Here is a 24,808-nt window from a genome sequence, read left to right as displayed (position 1 = left end):
GACATGGACAGGAACACCTTCTACTAGACCAGGTCACCCCAAGACCCGTACAACCTTAGCCTAAATACTGTTTCCAAATTATGTAATCACCCCACACAGAACAAGAACTATGGTCCTGTTAAAACCACAGCTCCCCAGCATCCTGGCATCTGCTTTATCCATTCAAAACCATGTGGATGACCTCCTATCAGCATCACCTACCAAGAACTTCAACAATCTACCTATGTGTCACCATCCTGCTGCTGCTGGCTTCTCTCCAAGGTCAAACACCACTCACAAGTGCTTTCTGTACTCCCAATCATTCAGCTTTGTTCCCTGCCTGGGAGAGAGGTCTGTGACAGAGGAACCAAGGTGAAGTACAGAGGCACCATAGAGGAAAATCCCAGCTATGGACTCCAATTAACACTCTGAAGGCACATGCTGTTGTAAACACTTTAATTACTCAGTGAAATGCAGCTATTTCTATATCAGCACACAGAGGCTGAGAGCTCATAAATGATTTCACACCTATAGAGCAAACATCCTGAACAGTCAGAAACCAAACTCCCTCCAAATTTCAACTCCTACCTCTAGACCAAGCCCCCTCCCTGTTCAAATATTTTCCTGAACTTTCACCCAGCCAGAGCTGTCTACTCCGAGTATTAAAAGGTTAAAAGGTAACCCATTTTCTAATTTAGGAGAGTTGCCAAAAGGGCTGATTCATACAAAAAAGACTCAAATCATACAGGAACCAGGTTTCATTTCCCTGCTTCCTGAGGGCCCACCAGAAAGGTGAAAGAGGAGTCACCACAGAGAATAGGATCAGTTTTGAAAACTGAAAAGCAAGTACAATATCTGGCTATCAGCCTCAGGACACAAGTACAACAACTCAAAGAGAACATAATCTTTCCTCTTGGAATCATTCCTAATTTTACACTCACTGATGGCACATATGCACTCTGGCAGCTGATAATGGTCTACACTTATTACAGCTGACTCCAAACATTCAGGAGATGTCCCAAGGGGGCACTCAGCAAACACTGACTGGAAGCAGAAAGCATCTCTGACATTTCGTACTGCATCTGCCCCACAGTGGGTATTCTCAACTGGGAGGACAATAGGGTGAGAAAACAAAAAATCCCAGAATGGTTTGGATTGGAAGGACCTTAAAGCTCATTTCATTCCACCCCCTTCCACTAAACCTTCAAGCACCATCCAACCTAACCTTGGACACTTCCAGGGATCCAGGGGCAGCCACAGCTGCTCTGAGCACCCTGTGCCAGGACTTCCCCACCCTCACAGACAGGAATTCCTTCCCAATATCCCATCTGTCCCCTGGAGCATCAACAATATGGAAATACTCTAAAGGTAGTACCTAAAGGATTGACATGACAGCATGACTCAAGAGCCTTTTTTCACAGACCTGTTCCTAAACCCTTTGAGACTATGTGACTGTGTACATTTTCACCTCACTGACATTTAGTTCTTCCCCCTATGGATTAAAAATACTAGAAGTTCTGGACTTTTAAATGTTGCACAGAGAAACTGTATTATGTACTATTTACTTTTTATGTCACAAAGCCTTGTTACCAATATCTACTAAAACTAATTAAAAGGCATTACTTTTCTAACAACAGAACACAAGAGAACAGCCCAAATTCCCTAAAACTGGACAGCTGCAGTGACTCCCAGGTGTAGTTTCCAATCCCCAGGAAAGAGAAGATGACCCAGGTGACCAAACAACTACATTAGACCATCAGAGGGTTCTACACAGAGCCAGACCACAGGAATCACAACCTGCATTTCAGTGATGCAGCCTAAGTGAAAGGCAGACCCACTCCACAGTCTCTCTGTGTCTTTGCTGTTGACACCCAAATACCTGCACAACCAGGGGTTTTTCAACACCCACCATCTTTTGTGAAAACAGGGCTGAAAACCATATCAGAAAGCAGATTATTAGGAATTTGATACACAGAACAATATACGAAAAACTGTACAGACTTCTGATGCTATGCTCTGGGGTGAGGAAGTTTGCTACAAGTTAAAGCTTACCTAGTGAATGGATAGGTCATAGAGAAATACTGATCTAAGTCTAAAATAAAAACTAGAACAGCGTAAGAATATGCGATACAGATAAGGTTTTCCTACTCAGGATATTTAGACACTTAAAACACTGCACATCTACCATCAGAAATAATGAGCAATTAAGAAAATCTTCCAAATACATGAATACATTTTATTTGCTGCACCATCCCAAGGTGCAGCAGCAAATAAAACTCCCATTATACGAATCAGATCCCTCCTAAACAGAGCACAATAGTCTTAAACTTTGAGGCTCATCAAAGTGAAGCAACACAAATCTCTCTCAGTTTGCATGTTTTCGCTACCTTCAACCTCAGTTTCAACAGATGGAAGTTCGCCTTTGATGATGAGACAAAGTTGCCAAAAATGCAAAAGTCACATAGCTTTCCAAATAATGGAGCTACTACAATCTTGATAAAAATTCCTTGAATAGACTCTTTTAAAAAAAGCACTATTCTGACCTATTCTTTTGAAAGTAACAAAAATAATTAAAATATGGCACTTCTGAGCTAGAACAGAAAACATTTTTTAATCTCTTTGCTGCTCATAACTGGCAAGAAAAAAAGCCTAAACATTACTCATCATCTGTAAACGGCACCTTTCCTACACTGCAGTTATTTTGTAGAGCTTTATAATCAATTATACTGCCTTTCTTCCTCCTACATTTGACTTTTAAGCTCCCATAAAATGCAGCAAGCATCCCTAAATGAGTCAAAACATTGTCAACATTTAAATTTCCAAACAACTAACACTGCACCCTAAAACAACCATAACTAGAGAAAATAAGGGAATTTAATAGAAATATCAACTAACTTGTACTGGCACCACAGGGTGCTACTTAGGAGTGATGTAACTAGATCACAGTATTTCATTTTTCCTCCACATGCATTTATAGTTTTTAATGAAGTGGAAATGCACTGATAACAACCAGATGTTCAGTTATGGATACCAGCTCTTAACAAGCTGCTGAAAGAAGCCTTTATAATTTAAAGCTTTGGGAGCTCCATCCTGCAACAAAATGTTAGCAATAGTTTCTACATAAAAGTCATACAATTAAATACTAACATTGTATCTTTTTGCCGACTATGCAGTTCGAATCATTAGTGTACACTCTTGTGTGCTAACATTAGCAAAACCAAAGAAAAAGCAGAGTATCCATAGCACACTCAAGGGAACCATAAATCAAACATCAACATACAGTAACACAAGTGTTATAAGGGACTGCACAAGTCTAATTGTTGAAAACTGTACTTTCTATAAAATTAAATCTGAAACTTTTATCCCTGGCATTTTGTACAATGCAGCACAGCCCGTTTTTCAGAAAGGTAATTCAAGACATTTTTAATAACTCTCAGACACAGCATCACAATGTTGCAGAGTCCCAGAGTCCCTACTGCAACCTATTTCTGCCTTTAAGCACATTTACCTTTTCCAATACAAACTAACTTTAAGAAAGATTTTCTTAAATTGCCTGTAAAAACTGAGACACTCCCAGAAATGCTCTGCCTCCCGGAAAGGCTCTGCAGCTTTTCCCAACAACAACAAAAAAGTTATGTTTCATAATAAGGGACAGAGATTTGACAGTTATCTTCTTCCACATCCCACATCTTCCTTATTAATTCTGAGAAAGACAATCCACCTGCAATTTCGAAGTATGCTGCAGGTTGTTTTGTAGGCAGAAATGAGCTTATTCTGCCAAAGCTGATAACTACAGCAAGCTCAGAGGTGAGTGACATCTGCCCATACTCAGGAAAAGACTGGAGCCTTGAATTCAGTATCCCTGTCAAGCCCAAACTCTTACAATTTAGAACCACAGAATGGTTTGGGTTGGAAGGGACATGAAAGACCATCCAGTCTCAACACTGCCATGGGCAGGGACACCTGCCACTATCCCAGGCTGCTCCAAGCCCCGTCCAGCCTGGCCTTGGACACTGCCAGGGATCCAGGGGCAGCCACAGCTGCTCTGGGCACCCTGTGCCAGGGCCTGCCCACCCTCCCAGACAGCAATTCCTTCCCAATATCCCATCCAGCCCTGCCCTCTGGCACTGGGAAGCCATTCCCTGGGTCCTGTCCCTCCATGCCTTGGCCCCAGTCCCTCTGCAGCTCTCCTGGAGCCCCTTTAGGCCCTGCCAGGGGCTCTGAGCTCTCCCTGGAGCCTTCTCTTGTGCAGCTGAACACCCCCAGCTGTCCCAGGCTGGCTGCAGAGCAGAGGGGCTCCAGCCCTGGAGCATCTCGGTGGCCTCCTCTGGACTGGCTGCAGCAGCTCCAGGTCCTTGTGCTGTTGTTCCCCAGGGCTGGGGCAGCTCTGCAGGTGGGGCCTCACCTGAGCAGGGCAGAGGGGCAGAATTCCCTCTCCCCTGGTGCCCATGCTGAGGATTAGCCCAGGGCATGGGGAGTTTCTGGGTCCCAATGCACATGGTTGAGGCATGTCCAGCCTCTCTCACAGCCTCTGGGTTATCAACAGATATCCCAAAATCCTTCTCCTTAGGGCTGCTCTCCAACCAGCCTGGAACAACCATGCCTGCAAAATACCACACACAGAAGTATCCCAAGCACCTGATGTGACATTGAGAACAAGTTCAAAAGGAAGGAGTGCAAGACAGCTGCACAGATACCTCTGTTCCTACATTCTGAACATGGACATGGCCTTCCATGCTTTAAAAATAATGCTACAGCTTCAGTGAAGGAGAAAAATAGAAGCTTAAACTGGGGTGCAGACATGCAACATATTCACACGGCAGCTGCCAGCTGTATACACTCCTTCACCAAACTGCACCTACAGAACCCAAGGGACACACTAATTGTCACAATCCTCTATTAAGGCTACTGAATGCTCCTAACAAAATCTTTGCTACTCTGAAAGACACTTTGAAGACCAGCTCAGCATGGAGATTTTAATGGCCTGTCATAACAAAAATTCATCTTTAACAGCAGCTTTACAGACAGACACTGTTACAGTGTCACTGCAAGCTGCCAAAGCTGGCTGTTCTCTCGCACGTGGATCCTAAGTCCTGACACACAAATCATAACAAGTTGGAATATTTAATGTGTTCCACTCAATCTATTCCTTCCCCAAATTCACATACTAGGCTTGCAATTCTCTTGCTTCATTCCAGCTAAAGACAGAAATTAACTACTCCCTTGAAACAAAATAGGGAAAGAATCTCTAGTGATATCTGACCAGGGAGAGGGAGGTAAGCAAGAATAAACTCACTATGAAAATAATCCTGATCACTCCCTTGACCAAAATTAATAATAAACTAATACCTTATAACACCTTTATGAAGAACATAGTTGGACTGTGTTTTAGAGAAAGAAAGTTTTCCAGTATCTCCTTTCCTCTACCTACTTCCCCTTCGATGATATGGGAACAAAATTCTTAGTTAAGACATTATCACATTGTTAAATGTATTTTAGTGATAAACAAGACAGTAATACACATTTTTGTTAGTATTTTATTAGCAATCAGCAGCATGCTATTTCAGGATAAATTTAGCTAAAAAAACTTACATGACAAAAAAAATCCCAACCACAAAATAAAAATCTTCCACATCTCTGTCTTATGGTTTCTGATATAGCTGAATATTAAAATTATGGACAGGCTTTATAATTTTCTATTTAAATATTCCCATTTTATCACTAGGTTTTAGAGTAATCTAAGTGCTTTCAGCAGCTGCTTCCATTTGGAGCAACCACATTCACACAGAAATAGAGATGCTGACAGGTTCAGTTGTTGAAATGGGTGAGGAACAATCATGCTGGTGTATTTTCTTCTGCTGGAAAGGCAGAATAAAGGAACTGGACTGCACACACACAGTGGTACTTCCAAGAAAGAAAAATAAAAGCCTGCAGGATTTATGAACTTGTCTGTATATCACAGTCCTCTCAGCCCTTTGTACTTCCTCTAATCTGCTCCAAACAAAGCCTGTATCTGTTCCAGGAAGTCCTGACAAGCTCTGTGGAATGACACTCTGAATCACACCACTAATTCATTACACTCTACCTACACAAATCCCTCGCGTTAACGTTGACAGAGCTGTATTTAATGACAGCAGTGTTTCAAAAAATATTGCATCTTTGTCAGTTTTCCAACCAAAAGAGCAATCCCAGCTATAAAATAGCAGAGCTTTATACTACACTGTAAGAGACAATATGAAACTCTTACAAAGCCATGATGCTTCAGTTGGGGCACTACATTTTAGACACAGACTACAATGAAATTTAACACTAAAGACACCGCTCACTCTACCTTTAGTAAAGTTTATCATGGGGAAAAAGGTTAAAACTCATCAGAACACTTCCACAAAAGTGAAAGAACACTTTTATTTCCAAGGAACAAAGCATGCTTTCCTACATAAAACACTGAAGTATGTTTCATGACACATATCCCAACAAAATGTGGAATCAACATCTCTCAAATACAACAGATGCATGAAAAAAAAGCCATATAAACAAATCTGTAGATCTACAGAAACATTCCACTTATTCATTTCTCTTATCCCTTCTCCAGACATCAATTCACTGGAATTTCAGAAATCAGTATTAAATAGCACAACATGATTTATTTTTGCAATTTAAACCCCCACAGAACTGCAGAAGAACTTTAGTTTTCACCTTACTGCATACCCCAGAGCTGAAGTGACACCTCCACTGTACCTTCCCCTGTACCATGAGCACAACCATTTCCACCAGTTACTGTCTGTGTGCTGACAGGGGTACCTGAAACAAATGGAATAACTTCTGTTGATGGTTTGAACTGCTGTGTGAGACGTTCATCATGTACTTCTTCCAACAGAATATTCAGGGCTGGTACTGGCAGCAGCTTATCATTATGTGTACTGCTCCATCACATGGAACATTCAAATACAACTACATAAACATTATAATCCCATTACTACAAGTTTCATGCTCTCAAATGCTCAGTTTATAAAAGAAGACTTAAAAAAAAAAACAGCAAAAGAAAAATGCCTACTTACAAGAGGGGAATTTCAACAATGAGCTGGATGAGGCAACACAGCAACTCTTCTATGAGGTCTTCACACTCTGTTCCTAAAAAAGAAACATATCAAAGGATTTCTGGGTTTTCAAACACCAAAACAAAGCGAAGATTCAAACACACAGATGCAGATGATCAATATCTTAATTAAGGAACAAACACTAGAAGTTATACCTGTAAAAGGAGATAGGATTTTTTTTCCTGAAATAGAAAGCACTTGAGATTACCAACAGAGAAAATGGTGATGCCTTCGCTTTTTTACATAAAAAAGTGACTAATAACAACTGCATAAATTAAATGAGATGCTGGTATTGTGGGAATTACATTTAGCACATCAAGCCTTCCTTTACTACTCAGAGGAGGTCATATTAAACACTGTTATTACTAACAGTTGAACTAACCACTGTTGACTTCTCACTGGTCCACAGTTAAGTCTCCTCTCAAAATTCCCTGAACTTCACATATTTTCTCACTCAGTTTTATAAACCCAAGCGAAGAGTAATCAGAAGCAGTTTTGTTTGTCTAACATACACTGAGCAATACTCTAAAAGAATGTCAAAAGAATGCAGCCACTGAGCACATCACTGCTGCTCTTGAGTAATACACATACAATTTTTTCATTAATATATATATTTATTGAAGAAGTTTTAAACATTTCAATGACAAGTTGGTGCATTTTAAGGGAACAGAAATCTTTCTCTAGTCATACACAATGTGATAAAATGCATGGAGTGATTCAGAATTATTTAAAAACTTGCAACTATTCTAAGCAATAAAACTGGTGGTATTTTACATCAGCAATTTTTAAAAGCAACTGTAACAAAAGACTTTTAAGACTCACTGAGGAAAAAGCTTATTAAACCACTTGAAGTCACCACATAATACTAAAAAAAACCCAAAAGATAAATCCCTTGGTTCATCAGGATTTATTCTGCTTTCAGAAATAAAATTATGATGAGAAACCTACAACATCATAAGGAAGTGGAGGGTTTTATAGTGCTGAATTGCTAAGGAGCAGCATAGCTGATCCTCTGCATTACAGCATCGCAGCATAATAATTACCCAAATGCCTGTTTATTTTGTATTTTCAAATAAATAAGTCCTGCCATAAACACAGCATTATAGCCAGGTTACAGCAGTGTTACTCTGCTTAACCCAAGTCTGTTCTTGAGTCCAGAACTCAATTTTAAGAAGCACACCAGGGGGAATATTCACTATAAAGCAAAATTATTTCTTTCCGCAATCAGTTTATTAAAAACACATTAAAAATTGTCACCTAGTGAACTGCACATTCTAAAGGAAATCAGTTTTTTATCACGGAAACGTGGTTTCCTTTCTATAGAATCCCCCATGAGTAACACAATGCAGCTCCTGTTAGTAAAACCAAGAACTGCTCAGAGTATATAACCTTGGACAGAAACCACAGCCAATAACAGAGCACAGATAATATATTCTAAAGTAACTTGAATGTGACATTTTCCTAAGGCTTTCTGAACCTAGAAAATGCTTATAAAGCAAGACTGCTACTAATTCCCAACAGGTACCCAATTTTTCTCCTAACAGAAGAAAGTGAGAAGAAAAAGGTTAAAAAAGTAAAGTGAGTGCATTTTTAAAACATCATTTCTACATTTACCACACTACATGTACAACTCATCTGAAAAGAGAATAAGGTTATTTGAATATGAAAGAAGGCTTTTCCCTCAAGACAATATCCAAAATAAAGCAAGAAAACACCGGGTTAGCACATTCACACAGAATGAAAGATGTTATTTAAAATTTTTTAAAAAGCTGAATTGCTGTAATCAATGTCATTCAGCTACAATAATTATTGTATCCTTTTCCCAACTGGGGCACACACATTCTTGTTTAATTTTCATCTTGCCAAGACAATGAGGAGGATGCAAGCCAAACCTATAACGTGAGAGAGAGCTATAAACACAGAACACTCTGTGTTTTCACAAACAATGCCTCTTTCAATAGCAGGATAAAGACAATACACACAAGACTCATTCACATTAATAGATCACATACTTGGATCAAAGACCTGTAAAGCCTTGGGGAAAGTAAGTACAGGGTGAACCTGTCCAAATAAAATTAGAGCAGGGAGAGGAATCATAGGTGCATCTTCTAAACTCTAGTGCAGAAGTGACTCAATCACACAGGTTTTAAAATGTCCACTTATGCTGAAGTACCATTTTTTCAGCAGCTATATTTAAGTCCTCAGATGTGAACTATTTCATTTTGCAAGTAATTTGATGGATTCTGACTTTTTGGTGGGGCTTGTTTGGTTTGGGTTTGAGATATGTATATATAAATATTAATTTTTTTTGGTTTTACTTTTTCAAAGTTACATACATTACAGGCACTGGATTAGTACACACAACACAGGCAAAATGTCTTATGCAGAGGAAAGCAGAGATGCCAGGAGACCCCAATTCTAAAACCAGTCCAGCTCCATCCTCTCAAGAACCTAACTACTACATTGATAAGACCTGATCTGGTGGATGTGCTGAATATTAATATTAATAAAATATTCCGGTATAACAAGGTATATCCTCACCGTAGATGCTACTTGTTTTTCTGCCCTGTTACTCATAAAGAACCTGGACACAAGTAATGAAATAAGTCATTCCCTGCAAAATAGACTTAAAGCTTCCTTAGGTTTTGTGGTTTGATCTTCAGCTCTAATGACTCTCACAAACTTCCAGCTTCTACTTAAGAGTGTGAATAATGAGTACATAAATTAATTGCCTTCCCTCATTTCCTTTATGTGATAGCTAAACATTCATGAAATCATTTAAGGCTTTAAATGTGTTGTTATTTTTACACTGTGTTCACCATGTCCTCATACTTGCTTTACTACATCACAAACAGCCCTTAGTACCCTTGCGTTTAAAAACTTCTCTACAGATAATAAATAAAGCTTCCTACTACAAGAACAGGTGAAATGAATTGATGGTCTGATTTAAAATACACTACTCAGCATGTGCTCTCTTACACCTTTGAGTCACAATACAGTTAAAGACTGTGCAGAAACGGGATACAGTGGAAAGATGAATGACTTGTGTTAGTGAGATTAACTCCAGCTTCAGCTGAGCAGATGCTGACTCCAGTTTGGGATTTATGGATATCAGGAATTTTTCAGCTGAATCTTAAAGTATATGGGTTTAGTCTCTCTGTGAACTTTCCTGCAATCAAAATTGTGTAATATTCTCCAAAATTATAAGGAAATTCCCAATTATGGATGAAGAGGCAAAGGCTGCACTTCTTGGGCTAAAGAACCATCTGAAACCTCTCAAAAAGAATGCATTTCTGTTAATGGCAGGCCTTCTTTTGAAGGAAATCAATAAACAGGAATGTTAGCAGGGACTCAATCCAGGGCAATTTCTTCATTAGGCTAAAGTACACCCATGCACTCAAACCTCAAAGAAATCCCTTTTTATGACACAAAGCACAATTGCACAGCTTTCTTCTGAGCCTCAAACACAGTCTAGCAGGAAAAAGTACAAACTGGACATTTAGATAAAGTGAAAGCATATGAAGTGCAAAATCTGGGAGGAGAATCCTTCCAGATAAGGGAATTATAAAAAATGCTACCTGAACAATAGTGGCCATGTCATACAGCATATATTTCTGAGCAGACAGTGACAGGGATATTTTCCATACACAGGACTCTCACAGATTATCATTACACACTTCTCCCTGACTCACCAAATATCCCAGAGCAGGGGCTGATGCAGTGCCTGATTGCAGTGTGAGCATCCTGACAAGCTGACACTGCAGTTATGTGTGCTGACCTCCCAGGTGCTGTACTTAAATCAGAGAACATGGCACCAAAATATATTATCCAACCAGAAGGATAAAAATGTGATGCTCACAGGGAAACAAACACAACCACAGAGTGATTTCCAAAGGAGTTGTGAGATGATCCTGAAAAGAACAGTAACCTTTTCTCAGAAGGCTAAGAGACTGAACAAAGCATATGAAAATGGACCACAGGGGAGAGAGGCTGTTTGTGTTGCTGGGTGGTTGTAGTGTTCTTTCCGATAACTACTCACCAGGCAGTAAGGAAACACAGAAACTTCAAAATTCAGACACTGTATTAAAGCTTTTTTAAATATGGATATTTTATTTACATCATACAGTTCATATAATAATGTCTTTTATAAGGCTTGTTTTATCATGCTCACAATTGAAGAATTATAAATAATGTCACGCTCTGGTAAATGAAAAAACAGCAAGGGTGACTAAGAACTTAATTCTTAAAAAGCATGTTCACCAAAGATGGTAAAATTTCCATTAAAGTACTAATAAATCCATGTAAAATTAAGAGGAATATAGGAATAATAACATTATAATAATAGATTAATAATATAACAATAAATAAAATCTATAATAGGAATATTCTCCTTCCCGAAAAGTAGAAACCAAAAATTCAAGAAAGCTACACTTAATTATAAAAATACAAACAACAAAACACTTCATTTTCTTCTGTTTACTTTTAATAGGCCCTAGCACAACCACAGTTTACTACAATTCACTAACGATACTCCACTTTCCAACAGCTGAGCATAAGAGCTATGGGAAGGTACACGCCTTATTAGCACATTCTGGAGACATTTAAAAATAAGATTATTAGGAATCAAACTCAATGGCTACGTAATCTCAGCATGTTATGAACCTCAACACCCTGAGGAAGTTCACAAGAGCCATCTCCAACTGGAAACCCAAAGAGGAGCTGAGGAGAGGCTCGCTTCCTGTCTCACCAGCAGCCCACACACAACTACCTTCCTAATCAACAACATCCCATGAACAATCTGCTCAGAGGTAATTGCTAAGTACATTTGTTGTCAATATGCACAAAATTATTGCTAATAAATGTCACTGTGAATTACAGTCAAGTGCTACTAGACATGGTATAAACATGGGTCTACCCTGGTGACAAGAATCACTTTCCATACCACACTGCGAGGAACTCCCAGTGCAAGGAATAAGGATCGCAGGGGTTCCAGCTGACAATAGTCTCAGTTTTTCCACCCATCCCACTGTGGTGCGCTGTACACTGAAGCAAGAGGTGAGCCATTTTTTTAATTCAGGAATAAACCCACAGGCAGTCTGCAGGGATAGCTTATACACAAGCAGGTTTTCTTTTCCAGTGCATCAGTGAGCTGACTTCCCTCCTGGAGATCACTCATCACAGTTTAAATACATTAAACCATTTCAACATGTAGCACTTAATCTTTTGGCACCACAATTCTAATTTCCCCAGAGTACTGGCAGGCGCCAAGGAGTTAAACAGATTTTAATGAACAGTTTTCACTGCTGATGAGCAAGCAGTGATTTGGCGTTCCCAACACGTGTCCTCGTTGCAGGAAATCCACAGTCAGACACTTTTGGTTGTCCTCACACCATCCACACACACTGCTCTAGCATTCTGAGACTTTTTAGGCTTTATGCAACAAACAACGTGCAATTACAAACTGAACAGTACTTTGACTTGGACTTGGCAGTGCTGGGCTAGCTGTCTCACTTGATGATCCTAGAGGCTTTTCCAGCCTAAATGATTCCATGATTTACACTAAAGCAAAGGAAATCAAGGCTCCCGTGGCAGCATTATCCATCATGCACTCTGTGAGAGCATCTTGATACAGCACTACACAGAGATTTGTGGTCAACAGTGTTCAGAATGTCTTTTTGCTGCACTTTTTGCAGTAACATAACTGATTTTGAATGCATTTGTATTATTCTTATTCAAAGGTAACAGCTTCTTCCTTGAGCATCTCTCCTGTCATCTTCCATCTCATGTCACATATACTCCATTTCCTGGACATGAGCCTATTTTAGTAATTCTGCCTAAATTCTGACTTCTCTTATACTCTTGTATAAGCTATTGCCCCCAAATTAAATTTTAGCAATTGTTTTCTCAATGGGTCAATTCTAACCGTAGTACTATAACTTTCCTTCCCTAGATCCCTAAAAATTGCATTAATTCCACTCTGTGGCTGCTGCTGGTTTATGAAAAATACGTGAAAAGATGCATTAAGAAGGTGCAATATCAACGTTCCAATGTTTGTACGTGGTCAGCTTCACCCCAATTCTGTTCTGTTCCTCTGAAGAGGACCATTAACACCTTTCAAAATGTATGAAAATCACTAAAGCTCAGGTAGGTCTACAGCACCACACTTTTAAAAAAAGCCAGAATAAGCGACACCTAACTCTCTAGTACTTAATTTCTGGTTTTAAAGCAAAGTTTGGGATTCTCAGTCTAAAAAACATAGAATCATTGAATTATTTAGGGAAAAGACTCTTAAGACTCTTAAGATCAAGTACAACCATTAACCTAACTCACTAGTCCAGCACTAAACCATGTCCCTACATGCCATCAGGACATTTAAGTTTCTCAGAGGATGTTTGTTTCACTAGCAGTTGTGTGTACGCACCATATGAGCTTGGTCCTGCTTTCTCTTCATAAGTAAAATGAAGTTGCAGCTCCTCTTCTGACATTCGACTGATGAATACTTTCAGCAAACAGCAAATAATGAACAGTGCATTGTGAGCCTGCCAGATAAAGAGGTGGCTAGAAAAGAAGCAGGAACAAACAAGAATCAGTAATGCTTCACCAGCAAACATGCATCAAAAACCACAAGAAAATAAATGTCAGAGTAGACGAAGTTCCTACAGTTAAAGCAAGGAAAAGCCAAAGTGTTTAAGCAGGTAGTCTGCAGTTGATGTTACAGAAAACACAATGGGAATGTACTTAAAAGTAGTTTAGAAAATACAACCTTATCCCTAACTACATTCGTACTATTAAAAACACCACAGCCAACAGAAGTATCACTCTTTGAGGAACTCACCTAACAGTTCAGCAAACTTCTAGAGGTCTCTAGATGCTATGGACTCAAGGCACACAGACATTCAAAAACCTCCGACAGGTTCAGACTTGAAAGCTTCCTGGCTCCCTGAACCTTAGCCTTTTTCCCAAGTAAATAGCCTTCAGCTGACAGCAGGCATTTATGGACTTCACGAGCATCATACAGCAGGATTTTCTTATGCAACACACATAAATATTTTCCAAGTTTTCTCAATGAAAGCTGCATAAAATTTGAGTCCCAGTAAGCAACTGTTAGGAAGCCCATACAACACCACAGAGTCAGCTATTGCCTGTACTTCCAAGGTATCTTTGGATTAAAACCCAGAGCTATCTGGGAACAAGTAACTTTTTACTTTAGATGCAAGTGAAACACTTGATGGCACTCCTGGGAACAAGGAGGAATTGCAGCTCCAGATCTGATGAGAGTGGGACATTCATCTGTGGGTGTGAGGGAACAACTACAGAAAGCCTCCTGCAGAAAAACCCCACAGTGCTGCAGAAGTAACCTCTTGGAGTTCTATCCTACTGCTGAAAGGGGCAAAAAAACCCAATGGCAGCTGTATGACATAACTTGAAGGCAGTATTTTGATACATATTTATAGATACAGATATTTGAAATATTTCCAAGATAGAATACTGGCTCATACATTAAGCTTCAACTAAAAAGTTCAGATGATTTTTGAACAGCTCTAAGCCAGTAGTACCCATAGCTTACACCATTTATACAAAAATGTGTTAATCTAACACACAAATATGTACTTTTCCCCAGTAATCTATTTAATTATTAGACTTAATTCCTGTGTTTAGAAAAGTACTAGACACTTGTTCTGTTTCAAACAACAGTTTAAGAGAATTCTAAGGTTTGGTTTGCATGTTAATTAGTAGAGTAAAAAAATTCAAGAGCTAGCAACGATAGGAACATTTAAAAAATTAAATGGCATACACAGCTCTTTTCTGCGAACTTACTTCTGACATTCTGCTGAAATTTTTAACTCTTTGGTTCTAGAAAGAAAGACTTTAATCAATGATCCAAGGTTTCCTGTTCGAGGATTCTTCTCAACTAGACGAGGAAAAATAATATACAATTACAAAGCATGTGTAAGTTGACACTACCTAGTTCAAACAATATATAGAAAAAACCCAAAATTTCGACATCTTTCATATTTCTAAATAAAGCACAGTATGCCTTGTTTTTCTGTACAGCCATTCTTCTTTCAAGATTTTCCAGTACATGATTTACTAGTCCATAACTGTTCTCTAAATACAACTAATATTAAATAATACTAATAATATTAAATATCCCAAATGAGGGATGCTCATACTGCTTCCTTTCCCAGACTTGTCTACAGCACAACAGCCTCCTGTCACAAAACTGGGCAGGTCTTCACAACTACCTTTTACCTTCCTGCAACACCACTGATCACATTTTATATCATCCTTTCCTTTCATCCTCTAATTCTTTCCTCTTACTGATCAGCTTAAAGGGCAAAGTGAAAAAGACAAAGTAAAGACGGAATTATTTGTTTTAAACCTTTCAGTTATATCAAGTTCTGTAAAACAGTTATCAATGGAAGTTTCTAAAGATTTGGGATATACATAAAAACACTCTTTACACACTGCTTTAATCTTTCTAGTGCAACATAAACAAATAGAATGCTAAAGGCGTGACTGTGCACAGGGATGCTGTTTCCCAATTTTTCTGATAAAGTACATGGAAAAAAGATGGCACAACTTCTTACCTAAAGACTTGCAGACTGAGATTGTGGCTTCTTCCAAGAGCTTTAAGTCAGCACTAGGTATGAGGAAAAGAAAATAAAAATGGTTACACAAGCAACTGGGCTCCTGCACTTGAAGTGAAAATTCATTACAAAACAGTAATAAAATCTCTCTACAAAGCACTTAATTTTTGCCATCCATTAGCTTGTGCAGGTCAGTTTGTACAACCTCCCTGCTCATGCAGGGGCTTCTACACCCAGCAGCCCCAAACTATGTCCAGGTGGCTTTTGAGTACCCCAAGTTCTCTGAGCAACTCATTCCAATGCTCTGTCATCCTAACATCAGGCAGCGCAATATTCTTTTGAAGTACAGCATATTAGGAAACTAATATTCAAAAGTGGATTGTTCATCAGAGTGAAATTATCTCAGTGTCTTCTCCCAGGGAACAAGGGACAGGAGGAGAGAAAATGGCCTCAAGTTGTGAAAAGGGAGTTTTAGGTTGGATATTGGGGAAAATTCCTTCATGGAAAGGGTTGTCCAGCCCTGGCACAGCTACCCAGGGCAGTGGTGGAATCCCCATCCCTGGAAGGATTTAAAAGCCGTGTGGATGTGGCACCTGGGGACATGGGTCAGTGGTGGCCTTGGCAGTGCTGGGGGAATGGTTGGACTCCAAGATCTTCATGGGCTTTTCCAAACTAAATGATTCTGTGATTCCATGAGCATTTTATTACCACTACTTTTGCAGGTCCAGTGCTGCCATGCTCAGCTTGGTGTTACCGAAAATACAAATAGAACAGCAGTCTATAGAAAGAACTTGAAATTCTTTACAAGAAATTTCACATTAAATGATGCATTTTTGAGAACATGAATAAAAGAAACCTCAATCTGACATTTAACCTCAAGCTAAGCAGCTCTTTCCTTTCAATTAATGTTATTATACTAGTGCAACAATCACATCAGATACAGCAAATTGTTCGTAACTTCATTAATTGCCTCGTGATACGCCTCAGAAAAACATCATCTGAAAAAGAACAATAAAGCACTAAAGCAAAACCTGACAGCAACCACTGAAAGTAAACACCAGCTGCGTCAAGCACATACTTCTGACCTACCAGTGCAGGGCAACTGATCCTCAAAAACATCCTTAACAGATGGGAAAACAAGACAAATCATCAGATACTCTGTTCAATGCCACATTGAGCAATACGAATATTAATAACTAAAGGGCACCCAGTTCCACCACTCTCGTCGTTAAAATTTTTTCCTTCTATCTTGTCTGAATCTACCCTCTTCTAGTTTAAAACTATCACCTCTTATCATATCATGAAGGCCCTACTGCTCAGTGTTTTGGAAGAGATGGTAGAGCCTCTATACAGACTGAATTAACATACAGCCTGACCTTCAGGGACCTCTGAAGTTCAACAAATAAAAGGACAGTCAAAAAAAATTAGTTCAACACTTGCAGTCATAATGCAGCCCTCTTCTCTTTTTAAAGTCCTGTGCTTTTTTTAAATTTACATGGTAATCCAGTTTACAGCACGCTGTTGTGTCAACCTGAGATTATCAGTGGTGCTGCGTGGGAAGCTGCTAAACCAGCTCCAGGGCTGAAAACCCTGTGGAGCCATGCTCTTGGAAGCTGTGGAGTTTGAGCTGTGCCCCAACTCATGAGGACTGGATGATATTGTAGAAAGAGCAGCCAGAATAATTATTTCAAAACCCTTCAAGAGGAAACTATTCAAGATAGAGACATCAAGCAAATTAAGTTTTAAGATGCCTGCAAATTTTCTTGTATATCAGACTAATTTACTGTGTAGTGAGCTGACAGCTGAGACAGCTCTTCATCTACAGCTGAATATCCTAAGACAACTTTAGATTACGCAGATTGGCTTGTCCTGATATCAATTACCAGCATTCATTCTTCTTTTACAAACTGCTTTGAAACACAAGATTCAGAAAGAACAAACTTACACTTTGATATATATTTTAAAAACATTAGACTTGGTCTCAAAGGTGGTCTCTTGTTCCAGCACTACAAACATGCAGAGTAATTAAAAACAAATGGTATTGAGCAAGAACACGCCACCAGCAACTACGGACAACACAGTTTTCTAGGTCTATGTGACCTTGCACTTTTTTAAAATAACAGAAACTTCTAAATTTGCCCAGCTGGCTGCTTGTCATCAGGATTTATTCCTTCCCAAGACCAGGCAGACAGGGAGGGTGAATATTACAATGGACAACAACTCAATAGAGAGTTCTTAGGTACTGAAAAATCATAATCTAACACAACATGACCCCTCCCACTATCCAAAGATCCTGGGGACACAGCCAGAGTGGTTATTATAATTGCTCCAGGACTTAAACCATAAATGCAGACATTCAGCTTTGAATTACAGTTCATTTTCTCCCTAATTTCTAAGGTTAGGTTTCAAAGTCTAGCATTCTTACAGATTTTTTTTTCTTCCCTTTGAGTTATTAAAAACCACACAAAGTCCTCAAACAAATTCCACAGAGTTGCTTAATTTCTACAAGTTGCCAGGATCAAAACCAGTGGCAAAGCAAGCAAGGCTTTCAGATCTTCAGCAAAGCTTTTAACACTCAAGTCATTCTTTTTCATACTAAAATGAAGTTTAAAGCTTAAAAATTAACTAAAGCCCACTACCCCTTATTCATACAAGAACACAAAACTGAATTTTGCCACACTCAAGACTAAGCAACAGCTACCACAAAATTTCAGTTCACTCAAAAGAAACACCTAATGAGGGGGAATTACAGCAGAAATACCACCCCAATAGGCACACACCAGTGAAATACTCAGTACTGTTACACCCCCAAGAATGGATTCACGGGGTGAATATCATGGAGGGCTACAAAAAATAGCAGCTCATTCCCAAGTACCTGGGGCCAAATTTAGTGGTGACTTTCTTTCCTTTGATTGGGCAGGAAAATGAAGTGAGAGACATGGAAAAAGCTGTCTGGGTATTTTCTTGTGCAGTGAAGAGACAGAAGGTAAATTACATTAACACTCGGGTAGAAAATGCCAGAGCCAAGATTCACAAGGTGGCACAAAAAAAATGGTACAACCAACTGTGGCACTGACTTTCCTCTGCAGTCCCTGTGGAGATGACACCTGGTTCATGAATGAATGTAAGAATGGAAACTCAACACTGAAACATCTGTCCTTTCATTACGCCACACAGAACACTGCTAATAAGTATTCAAATTGTATTTCAGCTCTAACAAGCACTGATAAGGTGAAGCTCTTCACTGCACTGATCACAAACAGAAGTTCAAATTCTGTCTGAAAACCCTCACCTGAGGAATAGAGACTGCCCTGTTGTCAAATATATGTCAAATATATAAGCCTGAGGAGAAGTAGATGAGGGAGCTGGGAAAGGGGCTCGGGCTGGAGCAAAGGAGGCTCAGGGGGGACCTTGTGGCTCTGCACAAGTCCCTGACAGGAGGGGGCAGCCGGGGGGGTCGGGCTCTGCTCGCAGGGAACAGGGACAGGAGGAGAGGGAACGGCCTCAGGCTGGGCCAGGGGAGGTTTAGGTTGGATTTTGGGGAATATTTCTTCATGGAAAGGGCTGTCCAGCCCTGGCACAGCTGCCCAGCGCAGTGGTGGAGTTGCCATCACAGGACGGATTTAAAAGCCATGTGGATGTGACACTTGGTGACATGGGCTAGAACAACAAAAAAGTAAAGAACAGATTCGTTAAGGATGGAGTGTAAAATATTCCCTGCTCTGTGAGAAACACTTGGTATATTCACAACATAAAAAAGATTATCTGTTGCTAGTAATAAACAGGCCATAAGTATGAAAAGTAAGTCAACCCCTCCTGCTGCTTGATGGCTCTGCTGAGCATCAGTAGGAGAAACCCAGGCACACCAGTAACATCCAGGAAGCTCTGTCCTGGACAAGACACCACCATGGAAAATGGTCATGTGCACATGGAACAAACTCTGAGGGTGGGCAGGCCCTGGCACAGGGTGCCCAGAGCAGCTGTGGCTGCCCCTGGATCCCTGGCAGTGTCCAAGGCCAGGTTGGACAGGGCTTGGAGCAGCCTGGGATAGTGGAAGGTGTCCCTGCCCATGGCAGGGGGTGGGACGGGATGATTTTTAAGATTCCTTCCAACTCAAACTGTTCTGAGCTTCTGTGACACCAGCTTCAATCCACGGACCTTTAACACCACGATCACAGTGACCTGGGTGAGTTTGCACATGTACTTCAACTGGCACAACCTGAACTGAACAACCTCACTTTGAGAAAGCAGTACATATTTACATATTCACCAGTTCTATGGTTTTCCAACAAATGAACAAAAGGTATCACCTGATGTGGGGATTCAACTGGGCTGTGAACATATGGGGCAAACAGAAAAGATTCAAAGCAAAGTATTCTTAACTATATAGACTTGACTGACTCCCTTGGATACAAGCAAATATGTGAGGTGCACAGTTGCTTCCCACACACTTCAGGAAAAAATTCCACACTTCACAGGAGTTCCTCCTTCATCCTGTGATCTGACGGCCAGCATTTTCAAAGTACTTAATAAAAGAAAGAAATTATTTTATTTGCTTTTCTTTTATGTAGATGGTAAGCTCACAGACTTCAGCAAAACTAAAATTAATAGTAGTAAAATTTGCGTCCTTGACAGTGCAGCCATCTTTAAAGAAGATGGTTTTGTCTTTGTTTATTTTAGAGGTATCCAAACAGGAGAGGTTTTACAGTGGCAGTGATTACCTTCTGTAACATCTTAACACCATGCCACAAGAATATTTTGCATACCAATTGTCACTACAAACCCTTCTCTATACACAGGCAGTATCTGTGTGACTGCAGCTATCAGATCAGTGGTGAAAGTAAAGAGTAATCAAGGATAATTGTTATTTCACTGGGATTTAATCACTTTGTGTTTGCAATCACTCATCACAGTACAAGAGTTTCTTCATCAGGGAGTTAGTTTTCTGTAAGAAAACCTCTTCTCAGCAGAGGTGGGAAAGAATGGCAAATTGAGCAGTCTATTAGTCAACAAAATTTCATCATTTTCATTGACTGCAGATTTTTATTTCTGGCTTCTTACTACTAAAAAGCCGGATTCTGCAGTAAGCTATTCTGGCATATATTGTAAAAAACATTACTTCCAAAAAGAAGAGGATGGAAAAAAAAAAAAGAAGGGGGAAAAAAGCCCACTGGTGTTATAAATAGGATTATTTTTAAATGGTTGAATTCAGCTACCTTACTTTAAATTTACTAACAATCAGTTTTCAGCAAAACCATAATTATTAAGACAGTGAAGGCTGTTTCCTGACAGCAGCCAGCTTTGAAGAACATGGTTTCATCCACTTTTATTTTAATGGCACCACAATAGAAATTGTTTCAAATTTGCAGAAATATCAAAAGTATCACCACATAACAAGAGAAAGCATTCTGCCTAAAAGCTGCAAACATACTCACACGACAACACCTGCCCTTAGTATGGTAAGAAAAAGACCCAAACCAAAGCAGACAAGTATCCCCATAAAAAAAGGAGGAAAAAAACCAAAACAAGCAGCTTTCCTGACAGTTTTTTCCTCATGGTAAGGCCTTTTTTCTTTGCCATTGAATACAAAACAGAAGAACCAGCCCATTTAGTAAATTCATACTGTGGGAATGCTGATTTTAATGGACTAGTTGGAGGACAGACATCAAAGAATATAAGGCAGCATATGATTTATTGTACCATTTAAAAAATGTACCATGTTAAAGCAACATAAAAGCTTCTCATTTTTATGTCTTTCCATTAAAGGCCCATGCACATTATTCTTGAACCAGCAACTCATTAATAACTCTGGGGAAGGAACAAAGCAGAACAGTAAATATTAAGCACATGATTTTCAGCAAGTTCTGCTTTAGTTAACTTTAAGTTTTCCATCAGAAAATAATTGTAACTAATACCACCACTAAGGAGGAGGTTGCATTCTTGGTAGCAAATCACAGAAAAGCCAGACAAACACAAAGTCTGCCTAGACTGAGAACTAACACTCCAAAGAAAACCTCATAGCTCTTAATCCTGACAGTAACAAAAAAAATCATCCAGAAAAGCTGTATTTTATTTTCCAATATCCAAACACTATTAGATTGATAGGTCAGTCACCTCAAGTATAGAAGTGGCAGATTTAAGAGGTTTTATACAGTTTTAATTCTGCTCCCATGAGTCTATTCTGTGCAACAAATAAGGACCCATGAAGGAAAAAAAAAAAAAAAAAGAACATGCAGGAGTGTGAAATTAGAGCACCAAGTACTTCCTAATGGCTGAAACAAGAAATGTCTCAGCAGACACTTCAGCAGTACCTGCTTAGCACGCATGGTTTGCTTTATGGAAGAGGATATCACAATAAACCTTTTACAGTGAAAAGCATGAGGCAACCTAAAACTAAACTGCTGGAAGCTGTTCCTTTGGCCATCATTTATGTCTGCACCACTTATCTGCTCCCACTCCTAGACTGTGAAAGGCCCCCAGAGGCTTTCTTTACCTGCCAGACACCCAGGCTGGCTCTGGCTGTTACTACTCACTCTCGCCAGGGGAGTCACAGGCAGGAAGCAGGGGTTCACCATCAGCTCATTTCTGATTACTGACAGCTGATATTTCCTCTTAATATTTCTCTAATTATTAAGAAAATCAATAGTATGAGAGGAAGAACAAGTAGCCCAGAAAGGCAGAATATTAAACTCCAAGCAGCCAGTTCTGCTTCGACCACACACTTTCCTTGGTCATTTTTGGATGGCACAGCAGGTTTAAGCAATCCCACCTTTTAGCCCAAAAGGTTGCTGCGTCCCAAAAAATCAGTCCCTCATTGTGCCAGAATTGTTTTGTGGTGCAAAGCTATGAATCACTCAAGGGAATTATCTTGGCTGAAAAAATAAACACTTCTGCTGTGTTGTTTTCCAGATAGATTAGTTCCTGATTAAACCTGCAGAAGAACAAAATAAACACTGGAAGAGAGAGTGAAAGGGAGAGAGCATCTTGCATCAGTGTTGCTGACAAAGATACAGCAACTTTGCAGTCAGCAGCACTGGTATTTGGCAAGCTTTATTCCATACAGAAAACTACCTTGCGTCCTTCACAGAAACAGACCAAAAAGCCAGCAGGACTGAAAAAGTAAAACCCAGGAAAGAAGGCATGGCTGAGAAAATGAAATGCTAAACCATTTCACATGGAACCAGAAAAAGAGAGATTAACACATTCAGTCAGGTAGAGGTCAGAAAAGAAACCAAAAGAGAGAATAAAGATGAGACATGGATAAAAATGGGAAGACATCAACCAAACTGAAAAGGGAAAGAGAGAAAAGAAAAACAAGGACAAAGAAAGAAATACAAAGTGCCAAGACACACAAAGCATAAGAAAATGAAGACAGCAGAGCACAGAAAGTGGTGCTATTTTAAGATCTGGTATCATGTCTCCATGTTTCTCAGAGTAGAAAGACAGTAATTCCCCATCTCTCAAGCCAAAGCACAAAGACTACTGTTCCACAGAAGATCCAGCTCTGTTTGACACTTGGGGTCTACAATTCCTGGACTAACGGGGAACAGCTTCTGTAAAGCAAAGCACTAGTCACAAGCTCCTAACTAGAAAAAGCACATGTGGAAAAGCATTAAAAACCCCACAAACTTCCTTACGCACACTGATTCAGATTCCCCTTGAAAGCCTTCCTTGCAGATACTGTTTTCTTGCTATTGCCAAGGCTTCTTGACAACAAGGTGAATCTGTTGGGCATCTGTTGCAGAAAAATCTACCCCAGCCCCACCACTTCCCCAGCTTGCCAGTTTTTGCTTGGATAATTTTTGTTTGGCTGATTGCTTTTCCTCCCAACATGAATTTTCCTATCGCTTCCTCTTCTAATGTTTTTCTCCTCCTCCTCCCCTACAGTACTGACATATGTAGAACAGAATTATGTCCAAAGCAGTACCCAGAGAAGACAGCCCTCTTCTCCCTGAGGATGGCATTAGTCCCATCTTTGCAAAAACTTAAGGAAATAGGTCTTTTACTCTAAAACATCACCAACTGCCTTCACAAAAAAACAACACAAAACACTTACACAGCTCTCTATAATACTAGCAAACAGTCACTAGTTTTGCAACAGACAACTGGAAAAAGTGAATTTAAAAGGAGAAGAAACCTGTAAAACTCTGTCCTATTCGACAGGTGAAAACTGGCTCCGTTCCACAGAACACAAACAAGCATCTTGCTCCTGACTCTTAAGCCTCATTAAAAACAGAGTTAAGTTGATAATTTGGAAGCTTTCAATCTCAGAAATTGACATTGACCTCTATTGTTCCATTCCTGCAGGCAAGGTTATCTGATACAGACAAATGCTGAGGGTGCTGTGCAGCCAACATCGTCTGATTTCACTTGCCAGTGGTTGCCTCAGGTAGATACAACTAAATGGGAACTTTCTGTTTCCTTCCATTACTAAGCTGCAGAAAAGATGTCTCTAAAAATACTTCTCTAGCTGCCAGGCAAGAGCACCATCTGGTGTTCAGCTAATTAAAGCTTTCAACCTACGTTTGGATCATTTTATTGGTCTGCTTGTTTTTTTAATTATGTTTCTTGTTTGAGGTTTTTTTGTTTGGTTAGGTTTTTGCTTTGTTGATTTGGGGGGTTATTTTAGCAAATTTACTCTGCACTGGATCTGAATTTCATGAAACAGGCATAAAAACCAAGCTAAAAAAAACTCCTTAACTTTCATAGGGGAAAGACGAAAAATAGAACCAAGAGAAATTGGTGGGGTTTTATATGTAATTATTCCCCCTTAAAAAAACCCAAACAACAGAATATTATGTAAGTTCTTAGAATGCTGTCAATCTTATTAGTCATGGGTAGGCTGTAAATAATTCTTCTCTTCAAGGATCTTAGAGGAAAAACAACTGCTTTCTCACACACTCCCAGTTCAGTACTGCCCTTTACCAGCTTTGCAGCCATCCACAACTCTGTCCCTTCTTCCTAACCTCTGGCTATTCTCTCCAGGCAGAAGTCAAAATACTTCCTCCTCCTCACTCTTTACAAAAATAGCACCTAGTAAATGCCTCCCAGTTATTTACCTTAGCTATTTTCCATTCCAGTTGCCCAAACTTTCACTTACAGAAAAGCACCCGTTCTACATTGAAAACTGTAATAACAGTT

General features: G+C 39.6%; 1 protein-coding gene across 10 annotated transcripts in view; it reads right to left on the bottom strand.

The window, feature by feature from the left end:
* Positions 1-24,808, bottom strand: part of DYM (dymeclin) — a 211,246-nt gene that overhangs the window by 173,645 nt on the left and 12,793 nt on the right. For 5 of the 10 annotated variants that reach the window (XM_048291048.1, XM_048291038.1, XM_048291041.1 and 2 more), the window contains exons 3-7: positions 15,668-15,720; positions 14,895-14,988; positions 13,498-13,634; positions 7,038-7,110; positions 6,676-6,780 (exon numbers count right to left, since the gene is read on the bottom strand). In XM_048291048.1, the coding sequence (XP_048147005.1) occupies positions 6,676-6,780; positions 7,038-7,110; positions 13,498-13,634; positions 14,895-14,988; positions 15,668-15,720 (462 nt within the window). The remainder of the gene's footprint in view (positions 1-6,675; positions 6,781-7,037; positions 7,111-13,497; positions 13,635-14,894; positions 14,989-15,667; positions 15,721-24,808) is intronic. The other 5 variants (XM_048291042.1, XM_048291043.1, XM_048291046.1 and 2 more) reach the window with 2 other exon arrangements.

This window comes from Corvus hawaiiensis, chromosome Z (assembly GCF_020740725.1).
Source record: "Corvus hawaiiensis isolate bCorHaw1 chromosome Z, bCorHaw1.pri.cur, whole genome shotgun sequence".
Lineage (NCBI taxonomy): Eukaryota > Metazoa > Chordata > Aves > Passeriformes > Corvidae > Corvus > Corvus hawaiiensis.
The sequence above is the reverse complement of the archived record's forward strand: the minus strand, read 5'-3'. Positions and strand labels throughout refer to the sequence as shown.